Source organism: Cyanistes caeruleus, chromosome 5 (genome assembly GCF_971803275.1).
Source record: "Cyanistes caeruleus chromosome 5, bCyaCae1.hap1.1, whole genome shotgun sequence".
NCBI lineage: Eukaryota > Metazoa > Chordata > Aves > Passeriformes > Paridae > Cyanistes > Cyanistes caeruleus.
This window is the reverse complement of record NC_141705.1, coordinates 24,708,406-24,733,374: the sequence shown is the minus strand read 5'-3', so window position 1 is coordinate 24,733,374 and position 24,969 is coordinate 24,708,406. Positions and strand designations below refer to the sequence as shown.

At 36.3% G+C, this 24,969-nt stretch overlaps 1 protein-coding gene across 4 annotated transcripts; it reads right to left on the bottom strand.

Annotated features, from left to right (window-relative positions):
- Nucleotides 1-1,025: 1,025 nt before the first annotated feature.
- Nucleotides 1,026-21,491, bottom strand: GUF1 (GTP binding elongation factor GUF1). 4 transcript variants are annotated; one of them, XM_023925282.2, is made up of 17 exons: nucleotides 21,237-21,491; nucleotides 20,031-20,142; nucleotides 18,989-19,137; nucleotides 18,703-18,783; nucleotides 16,998-17,075; nucleotides 16,094-16,177; nucleotides 15,564-15,628; nucleotides 13,568-13,771; nucleotides 11,936-12,075; nucleotides 10,618-10,741; nucleotides 10,112-10,244; nucleotides 8,593-8,736; nucleotides 7,519-7,652; nucleotides 5,475-5,576; nucleotides 3,342-3,461; nucleotides 2,403-2,439; nucleotides 1,026-1,370 (listed from the first exon to the last, which is right to left on the bottom strand). In XM_023925282.2, the coding sequence occupies exons 1-17, from the start codon at nucleotides 21,366-21,368 to the stop codon at nucleotides 1,233-1,235; spliced, it is 1,977 nt and encodes a 658-aa protein (XP_023781050.2). In that variant the 5' UTR covers nucleotides 21,369-21,491; the 3' UTR covers nucleotides 1,026-1,232. The 4 variants fall into 4 exon arrangements, with proteins under 4 accessions (XP_023781050.2, XP_023781051.2, XP_086743977.1 ...); XM_023925283.2 differs by lacking the exon at nucleotides 21,237-21,491 and adding an exon at nucleotides 20,902-21,041; XM_086887851.1 differs by lacking the exon at nucleotides 2,403-2,439.
- Nucleotides 21,492-24,969: the final 3,478 nt, after the last annotated feature.

The following is a 24,969-nucleotide window of genomic DNA, read 5'->3' as shown; positions in this document are numbered from 1 at the left end:
AAAAAAGCCCCAACAAACTATTAAAGTATCAGAATATTTCCCCTTTCTCTGTACTTTGAACTAATATATGTTGAAAGGGAACATGTCCTGAACATGTCCTGTTCAATTCCATCCCTCCAAAGATTTTCCCAATTCATCCTTGTACACAGGCTGAAATACAACAACTAGTTTATGATTAAAGTGTAGGTACAAGCCTAAATTTAAGGGCAGACTTTCCTGGTGATTGAGCACTTTAGTAGGTATGACTAGCAATTTGCTCTTTAAAATATATTTAATAACAAGAGATTAAGATCTGTGAGAGCAAAACTAGTCCCTGAAGATCAAAAAATTAATGCAGCTTAAAAGCTTTTTTGGAGGTGGGTAAACAGTTGTAAATACAGTATATAGTAGGGTCATTAACTTATGTTTATAATTGCTTTGTGTACACTTCCAAAAGTAATACTTTGTCACATACACTACACACCATTTAACTGGGGACTCACTGACAAAATTTAGTATGTAAACAAAAATAAAACTTCATTGACTACACCAAGATATGCTAAAACCAAACCTTCATGATAAATAAATTCTTTAAGGCCTGAATTGGTCTTACTAGTGGAAAAGTGTAAGTTTTTTAATATATTAAAATTTGCCATTTCTGTGCAGATGAGCATAGCTGAGCTGAACTAGTGATAAGCTTACACATTTCAACTGGTTTTAAATAAACGGTGTGTTAAATTAAAAAAAAGTATTGATTTTTTTCATCTGATGTGGTTTCCTAGCATCACAATTTCCTGACAACAGCAACTGTAGAGAAAGTAAAACAGGAAATAGCTTGATACCTTTGTTGCTGACAGTTCAAATTTTAAAAGAAAAAAACAAACCAGTACAGCATTGTTATACATACCTTGAAATTATTTTTATAACCTTTTTGCCATATGGTTCCTCTCATATAGACTTGCAATGCAAAAAAAAACCCCAAATTATGTTAATTTTAAGTGTTAAAAGTATGGAAGCAGTGAAATAACATGAAAAACAATACAATGTGAACTTCTAATGCAGTTTAGTAACTTTAATTTCATAATAATCTACAAATATATGTACATTTTTAAGTCCTTTCAATTCATCCTTGCTGAATTCATACCATTTAAATCAAGTATGTTCCCTTTCACAGTGATAAATCACATATTAGCTCACTTTGATACTGTCTACAAAAAGTTGACATGATCTGGAAGATCAGATGTCACTGATCTCTATTTGTCAGTTTCTCTCTTTAGAACACGTATAAAGGCATCTCTTGGAACCTCAACATTTCCAATTTTTCTCATCAGCCTCTTGCCTTCTGCTTGCCTCCTTAAAAGCTTCATTCTTCTTGTAATGTCTCCACCATACTGTGAAAAAAAATAAAAATTACTAAGTCTAAACTACAACTGCAGCTACAGTATATTCCAGCAACACAAAACTCAAGGGTTTAAAAATAGTCAGAAAAGCTGGTTATATTTTGACAGAAATATTATTTTATACTCCAAGTAGTTTGGCCTAAAGGCCACTAGTTAAAAAGGACAAGGAACCAAATAAGCACTTAATTTGGACAACTGTGTGTTGAACTCAGTCACCTAAATATATACATTGCTGTAAGCCTGGCTGACACATTAGATCCAAATCCCCTTGGAATAGCAGCAGCATGCCAGCTCAGATACATTGAGGCATCTTGACTTGGCATTAGGTGCTTACATTTAGAAAAATGAACTGAACCCTTGTACACTGTTGAACAGACACCATCCCACACCTGTGCCTAGCAGAAGAATTACAGTTGTGAGAAAGGGACACTTGTTTAATGTATTTTCCAATATGTTCACTTCAGAGAGTTAAATCCAAGCTAAATAAGAGGCATCACAGTTTTCCAATAGCTTTGTTGAGTCTTGTCCATAGTCAACTACTGCACAGTTAAAGCTTTATTACAGTGTATTACTGCAAACCTGAGTAGAAATTTAATCACAATCTAGTCTCAAATGAAGCACATTTATATTTCTTTCTATAACTTGAAAACCAATTTAGGAAACACAAAGTTACCTATATGCCTGTGTGTACACAACACACACACACACACACATTTACTGCATGTCTACAACTATTAGAAAATGATGAGGAGATGGGAGTGAACAGACATTGAAAAATATGTGACTGAAAAAGCCGTTACTTTATCTGATCCACTCTTTAAGCTACAGCAAGAGATTACAAGAGTTGGATTTTAAAATAAAAGCTTAAAAGTATCTTCAAATTCCAGAGACACTTAGGAGCACAAGCAGAATATGTCTTTGCTGGGTTTCTGGGAAGAGATCTATCTTACTATCATCTTAGTAAGACTCTTAAAGTTTACAAATTTCAGAATCATGAAGAAGAGAGAGAGAAAAAATACCTACACATTTTGCCACAACATTTTTTCTGTAAGCTTTAAGCCTGAAAAATAAAGTAACACATACACTTTAACATATTAGAACATATGTATGTGAAGCTAAGTACTTGAGTTGTTAAAATGTTACTTGTTTTTCCACTAGCTTTGTAAGATGCTTTGGCATCTTGCATTAATTTAATCATAACATTTTCAGGTTTTGTATACAAAAGATGAAATTTTAAACAGAATATGTAATTCACAGTTTTCAATTCTAGAAACATTCCTTACAGTGTAGAATATGTACATAAAGAAATCACAATCTTGCCTTTTTATCTGGACTTTCTGTTATGACTCACAAGAAGTGTTACATCTGTGTGTATATACATATATAAACAAATTCTTAAAGCACCTCTACCTGAATTCTGACCTTTAACTATTTTACCACAAGTTAAATCCTATTTAAACAGCAAAAATGTGATGAGAAACACAACATCAAGGAAATGATTTGCTTTAAAGAAGCATGTGCTAGGAAAATGTTTTTGTGTTCAGCTGCAACACATTTCCTTTGGAACAGCACAAATCAGTCATTTTTTTGCTGACTAACAGCAAAGTATTCCTCAAGTAGCTATTTTTTTTCAGTAGTAAGAAACTTCTTCCACTGCCAAAGAGGAAGTGGACACATGGGTCTTGCAAATTACACTTTATCCACTAAATGCAATTCTGACCACAAGGAATCTAAAATAAAAATACAATTTCTTTGTGTAAATTTAATTCAAAATCTTTAGTCAATAGTCACTGCTCAAATGTGGTTTTTTTTCTTCAAGTAGTATACACAAGAAAAATACAACTTTATAGCAAAATCAAAGTCCTGTAATGTATAAAACTAGGTAAGACTTTACAAGTCTGTATTTTACATATCTTAAAATATAGACAGAAAAAAAAAGGGGAATAGAAGGGCTTCACTTACGTTTCTCTTGCAATGATTTTCTTGCCAATGGCAGCCTGGATGGCTATGTCAAACAACTGTCTAGGAACCGTCTCTTTTAAACGTTCACACAGGAGTTTACCAGCAGCATGGGCTTTATCACTGAAAAAAAAGGTCAGCAACACTAAAAATATATCCATAAATCAAACTCTTTGAAGGATTTTAGTAGAGGTTTTCCTCTTCTTAACTCAGAAGATAAGCTGATCAGATCAAATTTTGCATCTAATAAGTGGTGTCTGTATGTTACCTGTTTCATACAAACAGGTAATAAAACTGTATTAACCTCAATATATAACATCATATCAACTATTTATAAAAAACACCCTGAGAATCCATCACACTGAAGACGTTTTAAATACTGCCACAGTTTAAAGTGAGATTTTAAACTAGGTCAAGGAGAATTTTCATTGATCCTAGGCCCAAGAAATCAAAATATATATATTACAGAATGCTTTCAAAGTCTGGTTTTACATCACAAGAAAAAAAATTAACATACTCTTGCCATCTGCTAATAAAAATTATCCAACTATATTCAGCATATGCATATGCTTCAGGTTTTGGAAAGAGAAAACAACAAAAGGTCTCCAGTAGCTACTAACAGATACTGTCATAAGCCATTAGAAAGAAAAGGGTCTATTCTTTATAAAAATATCCATATTTGCAGACATTTTTTACCAACATACATGTTTTCAGGTAGTGACAATGTGATTCCTTGCTTCCTGTATAGAGCAAACAGTTTAAACATGAAGTACTTAAGTCATGTTCATTGAGTGTCAGACTTTTAAGAAGTACATATATTTACTTGTACTGTAAGAACAAATTATGACTATCTTAATACTGAGCTTACAGTAATCTCTCTGTAATGCTTTCTCTATAAATGTAATTCAGCATAATTCTTACAGCTGCAGATTTTACACTGGGAACACTGAGAATACCTGCAGGAAGAGCAGAATGAATGCAACTACAAGTTTAAAAAAAATAAACCAAAAACAGAAACCTAAAGCCAAAAGAAATGTTGTCAGTTTAGTGAGTTAAAACAGCTCAGGGCATGGGCTAAATTGATCAAAAAATACGTGTTAAAGCAATAACAAACTTCTGCAGAGTGGTCCTCTCCATTTTGCATCTTTTCAGAGTAGGAAATGCAGGTAGATTGCTAAACAGGGCATGCTTATGAGAAATACATCAACTAGCAATTGTAGGCAAGACAGTTACTCCCCTTCATCCCCATGATCCTGAACAAGGCAAGGGGTTTTTTTTTCCTTATGGCAGCCTTCTGGAGTTACAGAATTCCAAAGATTTCAAGATTGCATTTATGTAAAAAAATATGAAAATATACAAATATTTAGCAACAACAAATTAGTATTTTAAGAAGGAAAACCAAAAAACCCACAAAAGTTTATCTAGGCATTACTGGAAATGGATGCTGAAGTTACAGAAGGGAGCTTTGTAAAAACTTTGTGAAAAGACAGGGGACAGGCTGGAAACAAGAAAGGCATTTTTCTCACCTCTAATGCCTGAGATACTCATAGATATTTAATCATGTTAATAAAAAAAATCTCAGGTAATTGCATCCAGTAGATATTTACATTCTCCTGGTACTCTGTCTGTAAACAAGGTAACAACGAACTTCTATGGAACAGGTATTTCTATGAGAACAAAACCATTTTTTGTCAGTATTAAGCACCATAAATGATTCATTTGGCATCTCCTAGATTGGTCTGTACTTAAAATTTTGAAGCCCTTTAGAAGATTGGCATTTTGCATTTCTTTCTCTCTGCCCTACATTTTCCACAGAAATATGATATCCAGTACTTAAGTTGAGAAAGGGAAGTAAAAAATTGCTATTAATTATGGTATGTATTTCCTAATTTTCATACTACAAAATGCTTCTCCTTTTCAGTGGTGATGAAGGTGGTCATATGGAAAAATCTTCAATGCTCATACACATTTGTCATATTAAGAGTAATATATATACACCTAGAGTCATTTAGAATCATATAATCATTTAGGTCAGAAAAGACCTTAAGATCATCCAGTCCTATTAATAGACAATGTTTTCATTGACTAATAATAGGAAGCCTTATTTCTTTTGTATAAGGAATCCAGCCAACCTACCTGTGTATGATAGTTGCCAGTTCTTCCACTGGATTTCCATTTAGAAGAATATCCATTTTGATTAGATCTGCTGATTGGTAACCTGCATCTTCATAATCAAAACTAAAAAAAATAAAAGCAGTTAAAAAATTAATCAGGATATTGCATAAACTATATTTTGCATTCTTTGTTCCATAAATTTTAGACACATTTCTTAGTAAAACATTTGAACTTTTTAATAAAATGAGAGTGCAGTTTTTAATAGTCTCTCAGTACATCTTCAGACTAGAAAGGTGCTGCACATAATGTCCCCTCCAATGCAGATGTAGTCTTGACTTCGAGGATGTCTTTCCAATCTAATTAGCAATTAGAAACCTGCATGCTTAATGCAGTCTTAATTAACCCTTCAATACAGCTTTTGAACAGTAAATATCCTGAATGTCACAGGGAACAAACACTAATCTAGGACTGTCTTCTTGTCATCCTCTCATTTGACAAACTTTTTATGTGACCACTATTATCACTGTCTCTGACAACTAAATTTTTCACTTAGTTTCCAAACCAGATTTCTTCTTTGGCAGGTGTGGTGGGCCTTGCTGTCTGTGTGTTAGTTTGCAAAAGTTCTTATTGAATCCAAGAGATGCAGAGTTAATGTATGCGATAGATAGATAGATAGATAGATAGACAGACAGACAGACAGACAGACAGATAGATAGATAGATAGATAGATCAATCGATCGATCTTGTATGTAAGTTTAATTGTGGAGGATTATCAATACCACTGTTATTGGGTCAAATCTGAAATACCAGAAAAGGGAGGGAAAAATCCTTTGAGATTATTTCAAAGTACTTCTATCTTAGCTGGATAGAATTCACAGAATTCACAGATGTGTGACTGGATCTATATTACAGAAAAAGGATTACCAAGAGCACTACATACATAAACTGTATTAAGGAGTCAATTAGGAAATCAAAAACAAACAAACAAATAAATAAGATAATGCAACATCGTTGGCAATCATGAATCAAAGGAAACCTTTGCTAAAAATAATTCTGCTAAAAATATAGGTTCTTGATAAACAGGTTAGGTTTTATGTAGTGAGAAAGCTAGATACTGAGAGGAAATTCAAAATTTCTATCCCTCTATTTCTTGTACATTGCCTTTCCACTTTTGCTTATGCTTTTGCTGTATATATATATATAAAAACCTGGGCAAAACATGTATTACTTACATGAGTAAGTATAAGACATAATTAAAGAAAACATAAACTCAAAGCAAATTCACTCCTTCAATAAAATTCATTTTTATGTTTATAAAATAAATAATGTAATTGGGTATACTGGTTTCTATTGTGTAACGTATCTCATTAAAGACATCTCACCATGCCAGGTTTGTGAGAGCTATTGAGCCTCCTGGGGCACAAGCTCATTGCCATGCAACATTTTCCCTTCCATTAAACTCACCAAGGCTCTTCACAAACATCTGAGCACTGTACTAGACTCTGAATTCATGGCAGCCACCCGCAACAGAAAATTTTGTCTCAAAATACACCATTTTCTTTCATTACATAATAAAGCATGTAAAATAAGTACTGTTTGTTTTAAGTACCACATTGTTTTTACTAGCTTTAAATAATCAATGTGGTTGTTTGCCTTTTTCCACCAAGAGACAGACAGTTCATACAGTAAGTAGTACCATTTCAGTGATTCCTTTTGAAAAAAATTGCAGTGTCACTTCAGACAAGGACGGACCATTTAGGTCTCACTCATACAGATGAGCCTGTGCCACTGCAGAGGGGGCCCTTGAAAAATACACACATTGTCAAAGACAATGATTATTAGGTTGTGACACACATTTCGTGTTTTTCAGACTTACTTCCATCTACTTTCACAGTGAGTCTAATCCATTTGAGGTGAAGAGAGACTAGATTTGCAGCACCATCATAAAGCAATATTCTTCACCCATGCCCTTCCACAGCTGTTCCTCAGGCCTTTTTTTACCATGCCACCCCTCTTCAGGGTCCAGGGTGGGGGGAGGAGAAGGGGCAACAAGGGAGGTAGTTACCTTGCATAGCCAGAAGACAGAGACTTAAGAGCATCATAAAAATCCACCACAATTTCATTCAGTGGAAAGAGGTATTTTAGCATAACCCTGTTTTCATCAATGTACAACATGTCCTTCTGGACTGCCCTACGATCCTAGACAAATAAAAATTGTTTCAGTTTCCCTTGAAATTTTCTACAAAAAAATACAAAGCAAATTAAAATGAACAGCAATCAAGCTACACAAGAGAATCCTTGTATTTAAGCCCCAAAGTAACTTTCTTATTGATAGTTTGGTTGAAGTCCCAGGACAAGCTGCAGCACTGTAACAAATGACGTGGTTACACCTTAACTAGATGTACAACTCAAGCCTTTCCTCTCTAAATGCTTAATTTCTGAAATCCTTAATAGTTTCTGCTAACTGCTGCCACAGTAGGACTTGCAGGCTCATCGTTTTTCCTCCCAGGAGCATGTTCTTAAAGCTATTTTAGAAATTTTTTTTTAATAGATTTTATTTTTCACTGTATTGACATACAAGTACTATACTGCTTTGTATTATGCATTTTGAAATGTTATAAGCTAAGAAAATTATTGTGAATAATATAAACACAATATGCATGACAAGTAAAACATTTTCAGTTAGAAGTATTCCAAGTATAGTTAGGCCAAAGTGTTTTGGTCATCACTATCTGAAATTCACTTTCTGTGAAGTACTGAAAAAAATACATGGACACATAGTCAGAAGTGTTGGCAGAGGTTGTATTTCCATGAATATACTTCTAAAAGAACCAATACATCTTAGTCCCCTGCTGCAGACTCCATTCTTTCAAGAGAACAGAACTAGCTATGAATTAGTCTAGTACAGACCAAGAGCTTTGTTGTCACTGAGATTCATCACTAACTTTTTAATACATGGATTCTGTAGTTCAGAATTTTACAAATAAAAAGTTAAAAATTATTTTTTTTCAAAAGTATTCAATAATCATTTCTAAGATACTATTTAAGTACTAGTATCTATAATCATACTATCTTACTGTCTTCACTTTAAGTGAAGAACTTAAAAATGCAAAAGACAAAATTAAAACTATACACCAACCTGGCACAAGGTAATTATTTTCCCAATATATTCATGAGGTGTTACAATAGTACCCAGAACAGTTGGCTCCAAATATTCTGATACAGAAAGTTTATCAGGAAACTGAGCAGGGTTGATAATAGTAATCTGGTCTTTTCCATATGCCTGAAAACAAGCAAATAAACCAGATATTGTAATTTTAGAAGTAAGCAAAATGAACAGCAAAGGAGACAAATATAGCATTGAAAAAATTCTAAAAAATGTTTCAATTGCCTGAAAACATTGGTGCATTATGCAACCCAAGTTTAAAACAAGGATGATTTTAGAAGAGATTTCTATAATGTATCAGCATATCTTTAAATATCATTTAATCATTTAAATATCTTTCAATATAATTATACAGAAATTAGCTTTTTATTTGGGAAATTATAGAAATGCAAAAAACCTTTCTATCCATCTTTCCAGGTCTCTTTCTCCCCTGTAAATTGAGGATCTTCCTTCTTACTTCATCCTTATCCTCTAAGTTACACAGCTTCAACAGAAGACCTGCTCTGAATACTTTGGAGTTCAGTGTGGGGACTTTCTTCTCTAAGTAGAACTTTGGGTTCAAGCTCCCTCACATGCTGAAGTGGATTCAAAAATGAAGTTTTGGTTCCTGTGTAAGTGCTTTCATTATGTCATTTTTCCAGTCCAACATCCCAATAAGGGCTGGAGTTACCCTTCCAAGGTAAAAGGAAGGTTATGCTGCTTATTGTGTAAATGCAACTTCCCTCTCCTCCAAAGCAAGCAATTACATCATTTCCACTGACAGGAACCCAATTTCCAGCATTGTTTGAAAAGAATCCCACATCAACAATCCAGAATCACACACCAAAGGTGTAGATAATAGCTGCTATACTGCATGGGTAAGAAACCAAAACAACCAGAGATAAAAGGTCTATGCCTCACACCTTACAACTACAGTAACCTTTCTTATACAAGTTTTTAGTAATTTACAGAATAATCAGCCAGTCAACTTGCAGCCTCCTCTGTCAGCAGCTGCTCTAAGTCTACCTCTTTCTCTCCCTAAAACTCAAACACAGTAATTCTATTTACACCCAGTGTAATGAAGTTAGCATGTACCTGTTTAATTGTGATCAAAAATTATCTCTTTCTTTCACCAGGCACAGCCAATCTACAATATCATTACAAGCTATTCCTAGAAACATTCATGTTTTCTGACAGATAAAGCCTGGAAGATAGTTTCACCTGCTTTTAACACAGTCCAGTCAGTAAGCACTTAAAAGAATACAGCAAGATATGTGTCCTACACTCCTGTTTTTAAGGAAAAGTATAAGACATAATAAGAGAGTGCTTGACATGAATGAGGAAAGAACTATTAACATCCTTTGAAAAAATTAAGAACTACTTAAGTAATATACTGGTGTTTCTAACATGAAAAAATACAGCACTAGCCTACATTTAAAAAGATACTCTAGATGTTTATTATAGAAGGGTTTTAAACTGCTGTTTATATAATTTTTTAATGAATTTAACATACCTTTATCAACTTCGCTGAGGAAAGAACAGCTTTATATGGAACTGTAGGTGCAGTCAAAATAACAGACATGTTATACTCTTGCTCCAAACGTTGATTAAAGACTTCCATATGTAGAAGACCAAGGAAACCCAATCTGGAAAATAAATACCCTGTTAGTAAAAGTATTAGTGCATCCCCTGAAATCTCACAGTGGTCTTTTTCATCCTCCAGCATGTTTACACTTCTAGTATGACAATATCAGGCAGAGAAAACAACTTCCAAGGGACCAAATAATCCTACAGTTGAATAATGAGTCTCGGAGAACAAAAACTATTAATCACAAAAATCTTCATTCTCTATGCTAACAAAGAATGTAAGAAAACCAAATGCTTTTGACCTTTATCTATCACTAATTTTAATTACAGCTCCTATTTTTGAATTAAGTTTAATGCTACCTTCAGTTTACTTAAACATGCATTTTCAATTTATGAGCAGTTTCAAAAATGAAAGCAGCACAAAAACCTCACCTCCATCCAGCTCCTAAGGCAAGGCTACTGTCACGATGAACTGTTACACTGGAGTCATTCAATGTCAGCCTTTCCAAAGCACTTTTGAGATTATTATATTCTCCTTGATCTATAGGATACATTCCTGTCAAAATATATTAAATAGAAATGATGTGACAGAGAGCTTTACCTACCGTGTACCTGGCTTTCAAATATGCCACTTACAGTTAACAGAGTAATGAAATCAGGAATAGTTACTTTCTCCATCTGTTTTCAAATGTGAAAAACAACATGAGGATTCTTTATTCCTCAAAAAAAATTAGTCAAAACATAAAAATATTTTTGATTACCTCAGAATTAACATCTAAACCCTAATGGTAGGATGATTGTACTCATCTAATCCTTCACATTTGTGGAAGATTCACACTTGAGTACAACCACTGTTTTGGAGTGTAAATGTATAGATTTCACTGAGATGTTCCCTCAAAGTTAAGAGTGAGTGAAATATAAATACCATCATTTCAAAGTTGCAAATATTTCTCTATTCTTTTGAAATTAATAAAAATAGCTGTTTGTATAACTACTTCTGGAAACAGATTCTACTGTATCACTTTTCACATCCTTTTATGTTCAGAAAATATCGTCTACATCAAGAAGCAATACACATGCACACAAAATTGTTTACAAGATTATACTTTTTGACACTCCCTGAGAGACTGCCTAGTCTCCATAAGACAGTTCAAGAGAGTTTTACACACTGCTTCACAACAAGTCTGGAAAATGATTTACAGATTTTTTTTCTAAAGCCACCTTCTGTAGCATTTGTAGTAGTTACTGAAGCTAGTGGCAACAGCTCAACGGAACGATTCAAGCTCAAAAAGTCAAATATTTTACAGGATCATTCTGAGTATTAGCTCTGGCAGTTTACCATGTTTAACAAAAATGAAAGAGTTGCTAAGTTTCTAAAGAAGAAAAACCAACACAATAATTACAGAAACATGATTATCGAGATGAAGAATTCCCTCTTTTTTCATTTTAAATTTGAACCCTTCTTTTCCAGCTATTAAGAGCTTACTGGAATTAGAAACAATATCACAGGAAAAAATATATGCTTGTCTTCAAAAATGCATGTCTTGCATTCATATAAAACTAGTCAGCATTTATTACTAATCCTTTTTAGTCACAGGGAAAACATACAAATCTACGTAAGTGATGCACTACAGCTAAAATTCTAATCCTCCCAAATCTTAATATATATGTCTTCTTTTAAAAGCTCTAACAGCTCTTACTCTTTTCACTGGAAAAAAGTAACTCCTCTTAATATTGATTTACTCCTCACCTGCAAAAACCATTGGCTTCGCTGACTTAAAGCCAGGCAAAGGCTCCACTGGCTGTTTATACAAAAACAGTGTGTCTCCTATTTGGGCTTCCGTTACTTCTTTCATTCCAGCAATCAGGTACCCCACCTGTCCTGCATAGCTAAATAAAATTGTTATTATATGGACATGGTTGTTGGCATTAGCAGTATCTCTATCTTCCTACTTGATTTATCCCAGCCAGAAATTCAAATAAATCACACCCTTAAAAGCCCATATCCAAAGTCCAGAAGTGAGGTTTAAGTAGTTTCACCTCTGAGTTGTGAACAATCTCAACTCGTTCTTTTTCCATTACAGTGGAACAGTACATTTATTATCCTGGATTTTGAATACTGTGCTTCTCCCAGTTTAAAAGCTGGAGCTAGACTCTTGAGAAGCTCCTAAGACAAAGAAACCACAACAGTTCCCAACTGCTAGCACAGCAAGTTTCATATACCAGCAGGATGAAACTAGACAAACCCTTTCTATCAGCACATTATGCTAATAGGAAGGGAATACATGGTAAATATTGAGCAAAACACAGGGTAGTGGTTTTTGCTGGGATGGATAACTTCAGAGCAGCCCTGTATGAAACTGTGTTTTGGAATTGTGACTTAAACAAGTGTTGATAACATACCAATGTTGGTACTGCTGAACAGGCCCACCTTTCTCACTGTGTCCCTGCAAGCCAACAGACTGGGGGTGGCAAGAGACTGGGAGGTGACACAGCCAGGACACCAGATCCAAAATGGCCAAAAGAGCCTTCCATAGCACAGAACATCATGCTTAGCGATAAAAAAGAAGTGTGGTCTTTCCAGGGTAGCTTTTAATTGTAGACTAGCAGGACATCAGTCTGCTTGTGGGAGGTGGTGAAAAATGGACTTTGCATGACTTGTTTTTATTTCTTTTTTTTTTCCCTTCATTTATTAAACTCTCTTTATCTCAGTCTGCAAGTACCTCCTCAGTTCTCATCCTGCTAGGGCTGGGGAGTGAGCAGGGAGCTGGCTGGGTTGCTGGCTGTGTTCAATCCACCAGACACAATAATGTAACCAGAGAATGCCCCCAATAAAGTCATTAACAAGTATTTGGATGCAAACTGGTAAAACTTCTCCACTAATTCTAAGTACCTGATTTTCTTCCCACTGCTGCCATTGAGAAGCCAGTTTCTGGAAGCTGTTGCATTCATGGATTTTAAGTTTTCCACCCTCAAAATATGCTGCAGCAATTACTAAGATGAAGCCCCATTCCCTTCCACTCTCAAACAAGGCAGTTCCTAGAAATAAATTGGACAGCTGAATAAGAATATCGAACCCTAGCCTTTGAACACCTAGCTGTCCAGATGTTCCATGTACTACAGAACCTAATGGATTCCTCCCACAGCAATGCCCAAAAAGCACTCCCTAAAACCTTCTGCCTCAGCGTGCCCAAAATAAAAAATGGCACAGAGCATTATATTGCAAATAGTAATTATAAATAAACCCACCACAAAAGAAGAAGAACAAAAACCTAGACATCTCCCACTTTTTACCTCTCAAAGAAAAAATCAAACAGAAATGCAGGATATTGTAGCTTACCCCAATATATGATTTGTTCCACTGTAAGAAGTTTTTACTTACAGCTTATGTGTTGGCTGTTCATTTGGAGTCAGAATTCCGACTTCATGAACTTCATATCTTTTCTTTGTGTGTGCAGACACAATTTTCTGTCCTTTTGCAATCTCCCCACCAAAGAGCGCAATGTTAGCTATGACACCTCGATAGTGGTCAAAGGTAGAGTCAAATACTAAGGCTTTCAATGGATCAGCAGTATTACACTGGGGTCTGTCACCAAAAAAAATTAAAACAATGTATTATGCATTGTGTTTTCATTCAATATTGAATAAGCAAGCACACCCACCCTAAACACTTTCATAGAGTCCTTCCAGGTTGGAATGGATTTCCAGTATCACCTGATACAACTTTTCTTGGCAAAAACAGGCTTAACAAGATGGCCCAGCACCCTGCCCAAACAAATCAGTGTCCAATGTGGGGGAATCCACCACTTTCCTGGAGAGTTTATTCCAATGGCTCTTTGTAGCTACTACTTAAATACCAGAACACAACAAAAGGTCTCCCTTTTTTCTTTAGTTCTTTTCTCAAGGCTGAATAAATCCATTTTTCTCAAACTCTCCTCAAAGGGCAGGTTTCCCAGTCTTTTGATCATCTCTGTGGCCCTTCTTCAGCCTGTCCACGTTTTCTGCATAGCGGGGACCAAAACTGAACACAGTACTCCACGTGTGGACTGATCACCACTGAGCAGAATGGCATAACTTCTCTGGGATGACTTCATCTCTGCTGGTGATGTCCTTGTTGAGGCAACCCAGCATGCTGCTGTCTTTCTTTCCTACAGCAGCACACTATTCACTCATATTGACTTTGTCCACAAAGACCTCTGGGTCTGTTTCCACAGAGCTGCTCCCCAGCTATGCAGATTCCAGCCTGTGCTGTGCTCCTGAATTCCCAGGTGCACAACCTTTGCCTCTGCTGAATTTCATAAGGTTCTTGCTAGCCCACTCTTCCAGCCTATCTAGGTCTTCCTGCAAAGTTGCTCCCCCTTTCTGAAGTGTCTACTTCCCCTCTCATTTTGGTATTGCTGGCAAACTTCACTAAGGTACACATCCCAACTTCCAGATCACTTATGGTGATATAAAATAGCATAGAGCCCAATGTGGAACCCTGGCAGACCCTACTTGTGGCCAGTCTGAAAAGGAGATATTTACTACCACCCTCTGGGTGCAGCCTGCCACTCCACTCATGACACAGACCATTCCAGACTAACACAGTGGCTTCTCCAGGAGTCTGTGAGAAACCTTATCAAAAAACTTATCCATGTAGTGAGAAATCCAAGTACCAGTGTCCACCACTCACACTACACAGCAGGTTACTGTGCGGTAGGAAGTGATCAGGTTTGTCAAGCACGATACGCCCTTGGCGAATCCCTGCTCACTTTTCCCAATCACTTCATCTGACTTGCGATAGCCCCCAGGAGGATTTGTTCCATACCATTTCCAGGGATGGCAGTAAGACTGATGGGCCTATAAATTCCTGGATCCTCCTTTAAGCTCTTCTTGGACATTAAATTGGACTTTAGCACTCTTCCAGTCTTCTGGAATGTCCCCTGATCTCCATGACTTCTCAAAGAAGAAGAAGAGCAGCTTTGCACACACACAGCCAGCTCTTCTACAACCCTCAGGAGGATGCTATCAGGGCCCATGCATACATAAGGGTCAGGCTCCTGTGACAGTTCAGATACCAACTCCTTCTTTGCTGACAGTGGGTCTGTGTATCCACCTGCATTTTGCTCCCCAGGCCTAAAGCCCAACAGTGCTGGTAAACACAGAGGTGAAGAAAATGTACCTCTGCTTTTCAGCCTCCCTGGTGACGAATTCACCTCTCCTGTTTAAGTGCAAGCCATTATTTTCCTTCTGCTTCTCCTACATCTCTCTATAAAGCATTTTCTCTAAATCAAATGCGTAGTAAGTGTAAAACTACTGCCAATACCACATAAATGCAGCTCACAATTTTCTAATTACTTTATAAGGTTAATTATACACATAATTAAATACAGACTTACGGTGGGACCTTCTCAATGACCTTTTGAAGAACTTTTTCAACATTTGTTCCTTGTTTAGCAGAAATCTAAAACAAATTCAACAACAATTTTATAAGTCTTAATAAGTTTTACACTTATTAATTAAATAGTGTCATGTTTACTTAGACAGTTTTGGTGGCCACGGGATAGTACTACCCATAGAAATACTTAAGACTCTAGAATGCTATGACCAAGAAATATTTCTTTGGTTGTAAATTATACTGTTTTTTCTTTTGTGAATGACAATTATTTTTATGATAGAAACAAAAATCATTTATGGATTGAAAGTGAGAAATAATTTAAAATCTCAGATTCCATTTCTCAAAATATACTAGAATTTTTAGCTGAAAGTTATTTTCTCCACTCTTATAGGAGACAAACTTTAAAGAAATTCTTATGTCAGACAAGAACAGGCAGACAGATAGCACTCTCTTAATTTATGACATGCACATGTCATTCATTAGTTACAAAGTTATATTATTAGCTATGTTATAAAACTTAAGAGATCTTACCCTTATACATTCATCTGTAGGGATATCAAACAGTTTCTCAATTTGTTTTTCAACTCTTTCAGGGTCGGCATTTTTCAAGTCAATCTGTAAAACAACAAACTGCTAAATATACAACCAATCGCATCTCCCAGTGATCATCCAGTACTGTAGCTTTCAAAAGTATAAAAAAGAACTGTTAAGTATTTATGATTAAATACTGTCCATCTTTAGGAAAATATCAATATTCATTTTATAAAGTCTTCCTTCCTTGATTTCAGGAAGGCTCCCATCTGTAACCAGTCTAGTTCTGGCTTGTTTCATTAGGGAATAACCTTTGTCCAAGAGTCAGTAAAAATCTTTAGTTTACAAAGTAATTTGAAATGATTAAGTGATTTACTACACTACCTACACTGTTTATAGGATCACATATTAAGTACAGTATAAATCTACATAAGCTGAGCAGTAATTAATCTTGTGATTCCAGTAACACAACCCTAATGCAGCCCCACAGTATAGAAAACAATACTTAAATTTCATTTAAAACTGAGACTCTACTTTTTAAATATTGAGCTCCTACTTATGTCATTTCCTCAATATTAATGAAATTTTAACATCACCAATTCCAATCACAGACCCAGCACTGCAAAGTCCGCCAGTAATCATGTCCTTAAGTGCTACATTTTTAAATACCTAACTGTATTTCATGAAATTAAAAATTTCACAGCAGTTACTGTAAAATTTTACACAGATAGCAAATACAGAAAATTCCTATTACATTCTAGTAATGTTATATCGAAATCCAATAAATATTATAACAAATAACTTTCGTTGCTATATACTTCTCTGCAAGGTTACATTTCTGATCAACCCTAGATACATTTAAACAACCCAACTATTTAACAGAAAATGCTAAGAACTTTATTACCTTATTTATGACAGGAATTATTGAAAGCTGTGCTTCAAAGGCGAGATAGAAGTTTGCCACTGTCTGAGCCTGAATACCCTAGAAAATAACATTATGAAATTTGAACACAGAAGCCTCCACAGTTATGGTGTGGTTTTGGGGAATATTTTTAGGCATACTACACAATTTAAGATTGCTTTGCTATTCTCTCAACTCTTCCATTTAAGAGATGGATAAATAAAAAGTGATTGAATATATGCAACCGCTGAGAAAGAAAATAGCTTTCTTAATTGTATTTTCTTGTAATCTGAATATAATTAAACAAAGCAATAATATTGTATCTGTGACCACTCTCATGGAATTATTTATAGGTAACACAGTAGGCTAACATTATGAACTAAGTACATATATTTCTGCATGCTATGATCATGGCTATTCAGAAATAAATAACAGACTTTTTGGCTCTCAGTAAACTATTTACAAATAGACTTTGTCAAAGAGATGTTCATGATGTTGATAAGACTATAGCTACTCCACAGAGCAGGAATGTACCTTCAACTTACCATACAGTTACTTTTATAAAAGAAAACAAATTATAAAGTTTGCACCTCACATTTCTTTCAAAAGAATGGCAAAAACAATAGCTCTGATTAGAAGAAAGAAGATTCCCTTCCAGATCCAAGTACCAGACAAGGAAAAACAAAGAGATAAAGATGCTAATGAATGAGACTATAAAGCAATAATATCACAGCTGGATCAGAGAGGGCAGAAGTGGACATGGGGGGATTAGAGAAGGGGGAAAACAGAAGCTACTTGTTATCTTCCCTTCACTCAGAACAGTTCAAGTGGAAGATTATTTATATGGGGATATTCACTACAAATATACAGGCCTAACATTTTAGGCTATATAAAGGAGCAACAAAGAATACGTATAAAAAAATAATAATGAGAAAGTTGAGTTTGCAATCATTCTGACTGAAGGCCAAATACCAAGACTACCAAGTAATCACATTATATTTAAATGTAACATCAAAAAACCAAAAAAAACGAAAACAAAAAGCAACAACCAAGCAAACAAAAACAACAACAGTACATTTAGGAAAACATATTTATTACTGAAGCTTACTCAGGAAGTCCACTTGCCCCTCAAGCTAAGAAGGAGCAAATGTAACTAAAAATGTAACTAGATGTAACTAAAAAGTAACAAAAAACTACTTAGTTTGGAGTTTTTTTAATATAACATGGGAAACAGTAGCACTCATTTGACCCTTGTACAATTCAATCATAAATGTGACACAAAAAAAAATTCTCACAAAGTATTTTAGTGATAATATGCTCATCTTTAAAATCATGATTTTATAATCCTCATATTCTAGTCTGTTAACTGAAGATACTCCAATGGGTGTCAGTACAATAGCTAGAAGTCCTCCAGGCTGCCATTTGCAAAATTCATACTCTCTAAAAAACAGGATCTGATTCTTCACTAATTGATTCTGTGCTATTATTATGTCATAGAACTCTGGTATCTGTTAATACAAGTATCTATCTCTTGAGAGTTTTTTAACTCCCATTACTCTTTTTTTGCAACCTAATAGTTTTAAGGAGATAGACCAGAAGCAAAAACTTTAGTGGAAAAACTGAAAAAAAACCCAACACCTAGTCAGTTTCACTCTAGCTTAAGGAAATAGTGAAATACTAAACAGAAAACAAGAATTAAGTACTACACCTCATTTGCATCCACTACAAGTATGACACCTTGACAGGCAGATAGTGACCGTGATACTTCATAGCTGAAATCTACATGGCCCTGTGGAAAAAACAGATGTTTACAATTTCAAGTTTTTCTAGAGTCTTTTGCAAAGATTTCTGTACTATGTTGTTTTCATTTGTATATACATTCATATTCTTATAAAAGAGGAATTCAGTAAACACAAGATGCCAAAAATCTCCTACTTTTAACTATAAAGGCACTTAGATTTGTGTGATTTCAACACTGTTTTTATTTAACTTACAGGTGTGTCAATAAGATTTAAGAGGTAGTTTATGCCTTCATGATTGTAAAAGAGAGATGCAGATTGAGCTTTAACTGTAATTCCTCTTTCGCGTTCCACTTGCAGCTTATCCAGCACTTGTTTATTATGGTCAGTTTTAGAAATTGTTCCTATAAAAAAGAAAAAAAAAGTGCTTTACTAATTTACTGCATAAATCTTGAAAATGCCATTAACCAAGAGTTAACCAAGAGTAAATTAAGCTTTCCCATACAATTAAGCTAAACTAAGATTTTCAATCAAAAACAAAACCATTCAACTCTTTACATTTGTCAAATATAGTTTACACGTTAAAGCAATAAAAAATTCCTACTCTGAATAGACAGAATTAAAAAACACCCTCTAAGAGATTAAGAAGCAAAAATTCCCTTGAATTGTAAATAATTTTGATACTCAAAGAAAATTCCCCTCCTATCACTTGAGAGGAGTGGCCCACAGCTCTAAGACCAAACTCAAGTGCCAGACGAGCACTAGCATAGAGTGACAGATCTGAATTCAAAATCACATTCTATCTCAGTCCTCAGGCAAAAATGCTCATAGTGATACATGGGAGGTTATCATAAAAAATAACTTTGATCAGAAGTTTCTCTCCCTGGTTTTGTTTTGTTCATCCTTAAATGAGTCCAAACTCCCAGGTCACGACAGTCCCACCCTTTCAGTCCACCCTAACCACTGGCAATAAACATCACAAACTTGCCATGTACTGATTTAATGGATGACTGGTTGGAAAGACAGGAGTAAGCCTGAACAAGGAATTAAACTTCTCAGTTTCCTTCCAAAATATGTACCTCTTTAAATGAATTATACACTTCCTTACACCTATGTATAGGCAGATCTCAACCACAAAATCCATATATCTGTAACACTACACAACTGAGAGCCTAAAAGCACAAGCAACACTAGAAGACCAAAAAATATTAGGAATTTTAGTAATAACCAAAGGTACAGAAACTTAAGATGCCATCTTCCATGTCAATAAAAGGTAGTATAAAATGCAAATGCTTACCTGTAATTTCCAGCAATCTGTCTGCTAGTGTACTTTTGCCATGATCTACATGAGCTATAATACTGAAGTTTCTAATTCTTTCAACAGGATACGCTGACATATCTACTATGTCCTGAAAAACAGAAATTTCTTTTCATAAATCAAGTCTCTATATACCATATGACCTGGCCTTTAGAAAACCAAATTAATTCTTTTAATAATTTTTCTCTGGAAGAAGCTCAGGCTGAATAGATACAAAAACTTGAATTGTCACCATTGTTTAAAATGTCAGTATTTCACTCTAGTCATACAGACATATATATTTTTTATCACTAAACAATCATGAACTACACTGTAAAGTGTGTGAAAGATACTATGTTCTTATGTACATAGGGAGCTGTAAAACTTTGTTTAACAGTTTTACATTTGTAAAACTAATAAACCTAAGGATTAAGAAAACTGGATTAAGGGGAACATTATGAACATCATTATTCACAAGCATGATATGAATACAGAGCTATTACCTAGAGACTCAGCAAGTAGTGACCTTATCATAAGGAGTAAGCAAACAGTGGAAAAGGATGCTACAGTGTGCAAGAAGCCAATCCATACGCAGAAGTCAAAGTTTTATTTATTTATAGTTCTGTGCAGAAAGGGGCACTTGGTGGAAAATCCACAAAGCCAGCAAACAACTATCAAAACTTTGTACTATTTATGAATTGTAGCAAATAAAGGCATTAATATCTGCTGCCTGAAAGTTACTTAGTTGTCTTTTAATTAGTGTTCTATTGGTTAAATGATTCCCTCACTTCTTATGCTAGCTAGCCAGCATGGTCTCTTTCTCTTGAGTTGGTGAGTGTCTTGGGTCGTGATCTCCCCCTGCCAGAATTACCTTTTTACCCAGCCAGAGCCGATTTCAGCACACTTGCTGAGCTGGCTTTGTTAGTTCCTTCTTTATCCTGGGAGTTCTGTCAAATGTCCTTCTGGCCCGTGAATTCTGCGTTCTTTGCGTCCACTACTAACAGTACATCCTTCTCTCCAAGCTTTCCTAACCTGCCCCTAGAACTGAGATCGCTGAAACACGTCAAGCCCTAAACCTCAATAAGGCAATTCTACCAACGAGTAATGTGAGCAATTCCACCACCAGGTAAATTCCACCAGCGCCGGCGTGGTGCTGCCCGCACAGGCCGCGCGTCCCGGGCCTCGGGCAGGCGCCCGAGGACTCACCTTGCCGCGGGAGCTGAGGGGCCGCTGCCAGGCCGCGGGCAGCCAGGCCGGCCGGCAGAGCGGGGCGGCGGCGTGCCAGGGGCTCGGCAGCCGTGCCCGCCAGCGCAGAGCCGCCCTGCCGGCGAGGGCCATGCCGCTGGCAGCAGCTCAGCCCAGCCCGGCCCAGCCAAGCTCAGCCCAGCCCGCCACGGGCCGCTGCCCTCAGGCCGCGCCGCGCAGGCCGGGCGCAGCGCCCCGGAAGGGAAGGGACGGGACGGGAAGGGACGGGACGGGAAGGGACGGGAAGGGACGCGGCGGCCTCGCTGTGACGGGAGGAAGCGGCGCCGGGACGCGGCCGGAGCGTGGGGCGGTGCTGCCGCCAAATGCTGCTGTGCGGGCATTACAGCCGGCTTTATTGCATGGCATGCCTGCTGCTCTGCTGGCATGTGGCTGTTGTGGCCAAAAGCTTTGTTAAATTCTATCATTTAACAGCGGACGAATGTTGTCGTATTCTCAGCTGCGTTTTCCGTGTGTTACTCTTCGTCACAGTCTTTGCGGGTCTTCCAGATATTTTTCCAGCTTGTATCTTCCCTAGTTTGGCGTTTATTAGTGACCGCGTGTTCCTCTGTTTTTTCTTGAAATTTTTGCATTCAGGTTTTACAGACCTGAGAAAACATGCAGGCAAGGGTCGCTGTTCTGTTTACATGTATTGGCTCCTCCTTTCACTTTTGCTCGATCCAATTGTGATTTCAGCTGTAGCTATGTAAAGTATTTCAGAAATGCCAGCAGACCACTTAGCTGAGAAAACTACATGTATTTAATCAGATTCACTATCTAGAGATGTGCCAAATAAAGCAACACTGTGAGTTTTTGGGGGCAAAATCCTTCAAAGAGGGTTTCATTTCAGGATATCAATATTAAATTCACACTCCTTTTTAAGTCAGAAGCATTTGGTCTCAAAAGGCTGTATAAAAGTGATCGGTAGTGCAGACAGCATGAGCTCCATGTAAAACGACTTGGGATTGTGCAGTGATGAATTTGCTAACCAAGTTCACTGCTGGGCAGATCCCATGGAATTTGGGTAGTAATGGAAAAAGAGAATCTTTTGGCAAATTCATTAAAATGTATAGGGAAGGAGAAGTACGTCCTTGAATGGCGAATTAATGCAACAGGAACCAAGAGTCCAAAGCCATGATCCAGAGCAGGCATATGAGTATATCAGCTGTATTTGGAGGAAAACATTATTCCTGCTACACACAGATTGTTTGATGCACTGTAGGTATTGACTTACGTGTGTGCAATACCAGAGAACACAAATATGTAGCAATCCTGTCCAATTATCCCCAAAAGGGATAATTGTCTTCACTGTGCTAAGGTACATGAATATCAAAAAATCTAAGAAAGTGCTCTATTAGCAAGAATTAAACTAATATGCTTTACATACTGTATTAAAGAGACAGCACTCTCTTGCATTGAGCAATTTATATAGAGGGCAGATTTCAGCAATTGCAGAACAGCAGCAGGGGTAGCTAAACCACATGTTCACACTATCAGGACATGTAGGGATGTGCAGAATCATGTAGTCTCAAAAATAACTGAAAAAGCATAATTCAAACCAAATAGGTGGCACTTGCACTCCATATCTACACCTTAGAGAACAGAGACTTCTGTTTGCACCACATGCACACAGCTGGCCGGATTCAAGGAGCTGTGCTGGAGTAACTGAATGAGCTCATGTGCTGCATCTTCATCCTGGAACTTGTTCTTGTCCTGTTGACATTGAGTGAACACCTTTGAAGTGACTGGTCCATGCGGAGAGACAGAAGCCTGCAAATGTAAAGCTATTTGCAGATCCATATATTTCCATATATTTTAGAGTTCTGAGATAAATGAAGAAAAACTGGAATAGAACTGCATTTCAAGCATGACTCCTAATCATATGAACAAAATATATTAATTAGAATTTTCTCTTTCAGATTGGAGGTCCATCATAAACCAGGATAGAGCACAGTAAAAATTACAGTCATCTGCCTTTATTTTCACTTTTCAGCTCAGATAAATATACTAATCAAATATTAAGATTTTTGACCAATTTGAGCTCTATATGCAATGGGACACATTCACTAGAGATATTATAGAAAGATGTACAGTTTAGCAGAATAATAAATATTTAAGTATTTATGGGACAGTAAGCTATAAGCAAGAATTATTAATTTTCACATAATCATTTGCATGTCAAAATATGATGGATGGATGCACACATTTCCTGGACTTCAAAAGTCATTTGTTGTAATGAGGACAAATTAAATGTACCTGTCACTAGCTCCATTTGCTAATACTGAAGCCAACCATGTAAATGGTAAATTCAGATATTTACCGATTCATGACTGAAAAGGTGAAAACAAAATACAAGCATGAATTTCTTTTCTGATTCCCAAGTATCTTATTTCACCTACACTTGAATGCAGGTGTTGTACATCCTGTCAATAATCATTTAAGTTGAAGACATAATTTGGTGATTACCATAAATGCAAACCAGTCAGTGTTATGTGCTATTTCCTGGCAGTTGTGTTCAATAGAAACAAATATGCTCCCTAATTGACAGGGTTTCATAGCCTGAGTTTTAACAGGAATTGTGTTTTCCCATAAAGTGAAAAGATTGCAAAATTAAGCATTTACCCAGTCAGGGATCAGAGTCATCTGCTAAACTTCTGTGACAGTCACACAGGGTGAAATAGGACACCCTAATACAATGAATAATATAAAAACTAAGGAAGCATTTCCCTGATATTGAAGTATGAGCTGCTAAAATGCAACTAGGATTGCATAGTGTAAGGTATGGATGCATTCAGAAGGCCAAACAGATCCGTAATCAGTGGTACCTGTGAAACACAGCAGACACTGCACCACTCAGTCATCAATGTACCTCTTTTGGAAGCAATCTTTGGTAGCATTGTGAAATTGTGGAAATGCAGAAGTAAGAACAAAGCAACATTCAATAGCTGTAGTTAAAAAAAAAAAGGGGGAAAAAAAGGAAAAAGGGGATATTTCTTTATTTCATTGGTGAGGATTTCTGTAACGGAACAGATTTCTATTCTCCACAAGTACTTACTGTGAAAATGAAATAGCTGTGACAAAAGCCTTTCTGCCTTTCTTGTCACTGGAGATCACTGCTGCCAGCAGATGCTAAAAGGGAATTACTACCTAAAAAATAATGTTGGCAGAAATTTCCCTATCTGTGAAATACATTCTCTAAGCCAAATTCTAAGACTTTATATTGCACAGTAATGACCTGAATCACAAGGACAAAGTTTACCCTGAAAAAACCTAAAGTCTCAAACTAAACACAGGACAAGTCACTAACATTTTTCTTCTAAATGTGTGTCTATGTGGCAGAGTGAGGTTCCTGAATAGACACCTCAATTAACTAACCTGGTCTGCCAGTATTTTAACTGGAGTAGTCACCCAGTTTTCCTCAGGGTATCTGAGTTTGACAGGCCCTTGTTGTTCTTTCATGGACAAAAAACTAGCAAATCCTTGTCCTTTCTTCCTTCCTTCCTTTTTTTTTATCTTCAATGTGCAATGTCCACATTTGCTGTTGTATCTCTTCTACACCTTTCTTAACCAAAGTAATTATGGACTAAGAGGCAGCAGTGACTGCAAGTAATGTTTTTCCTATTAGGATAAATTTCCATTTTGGAGCCTTTCCTCAACACTGACTTGTCAGGTTGCTGCAATATATATTCTCCAACTG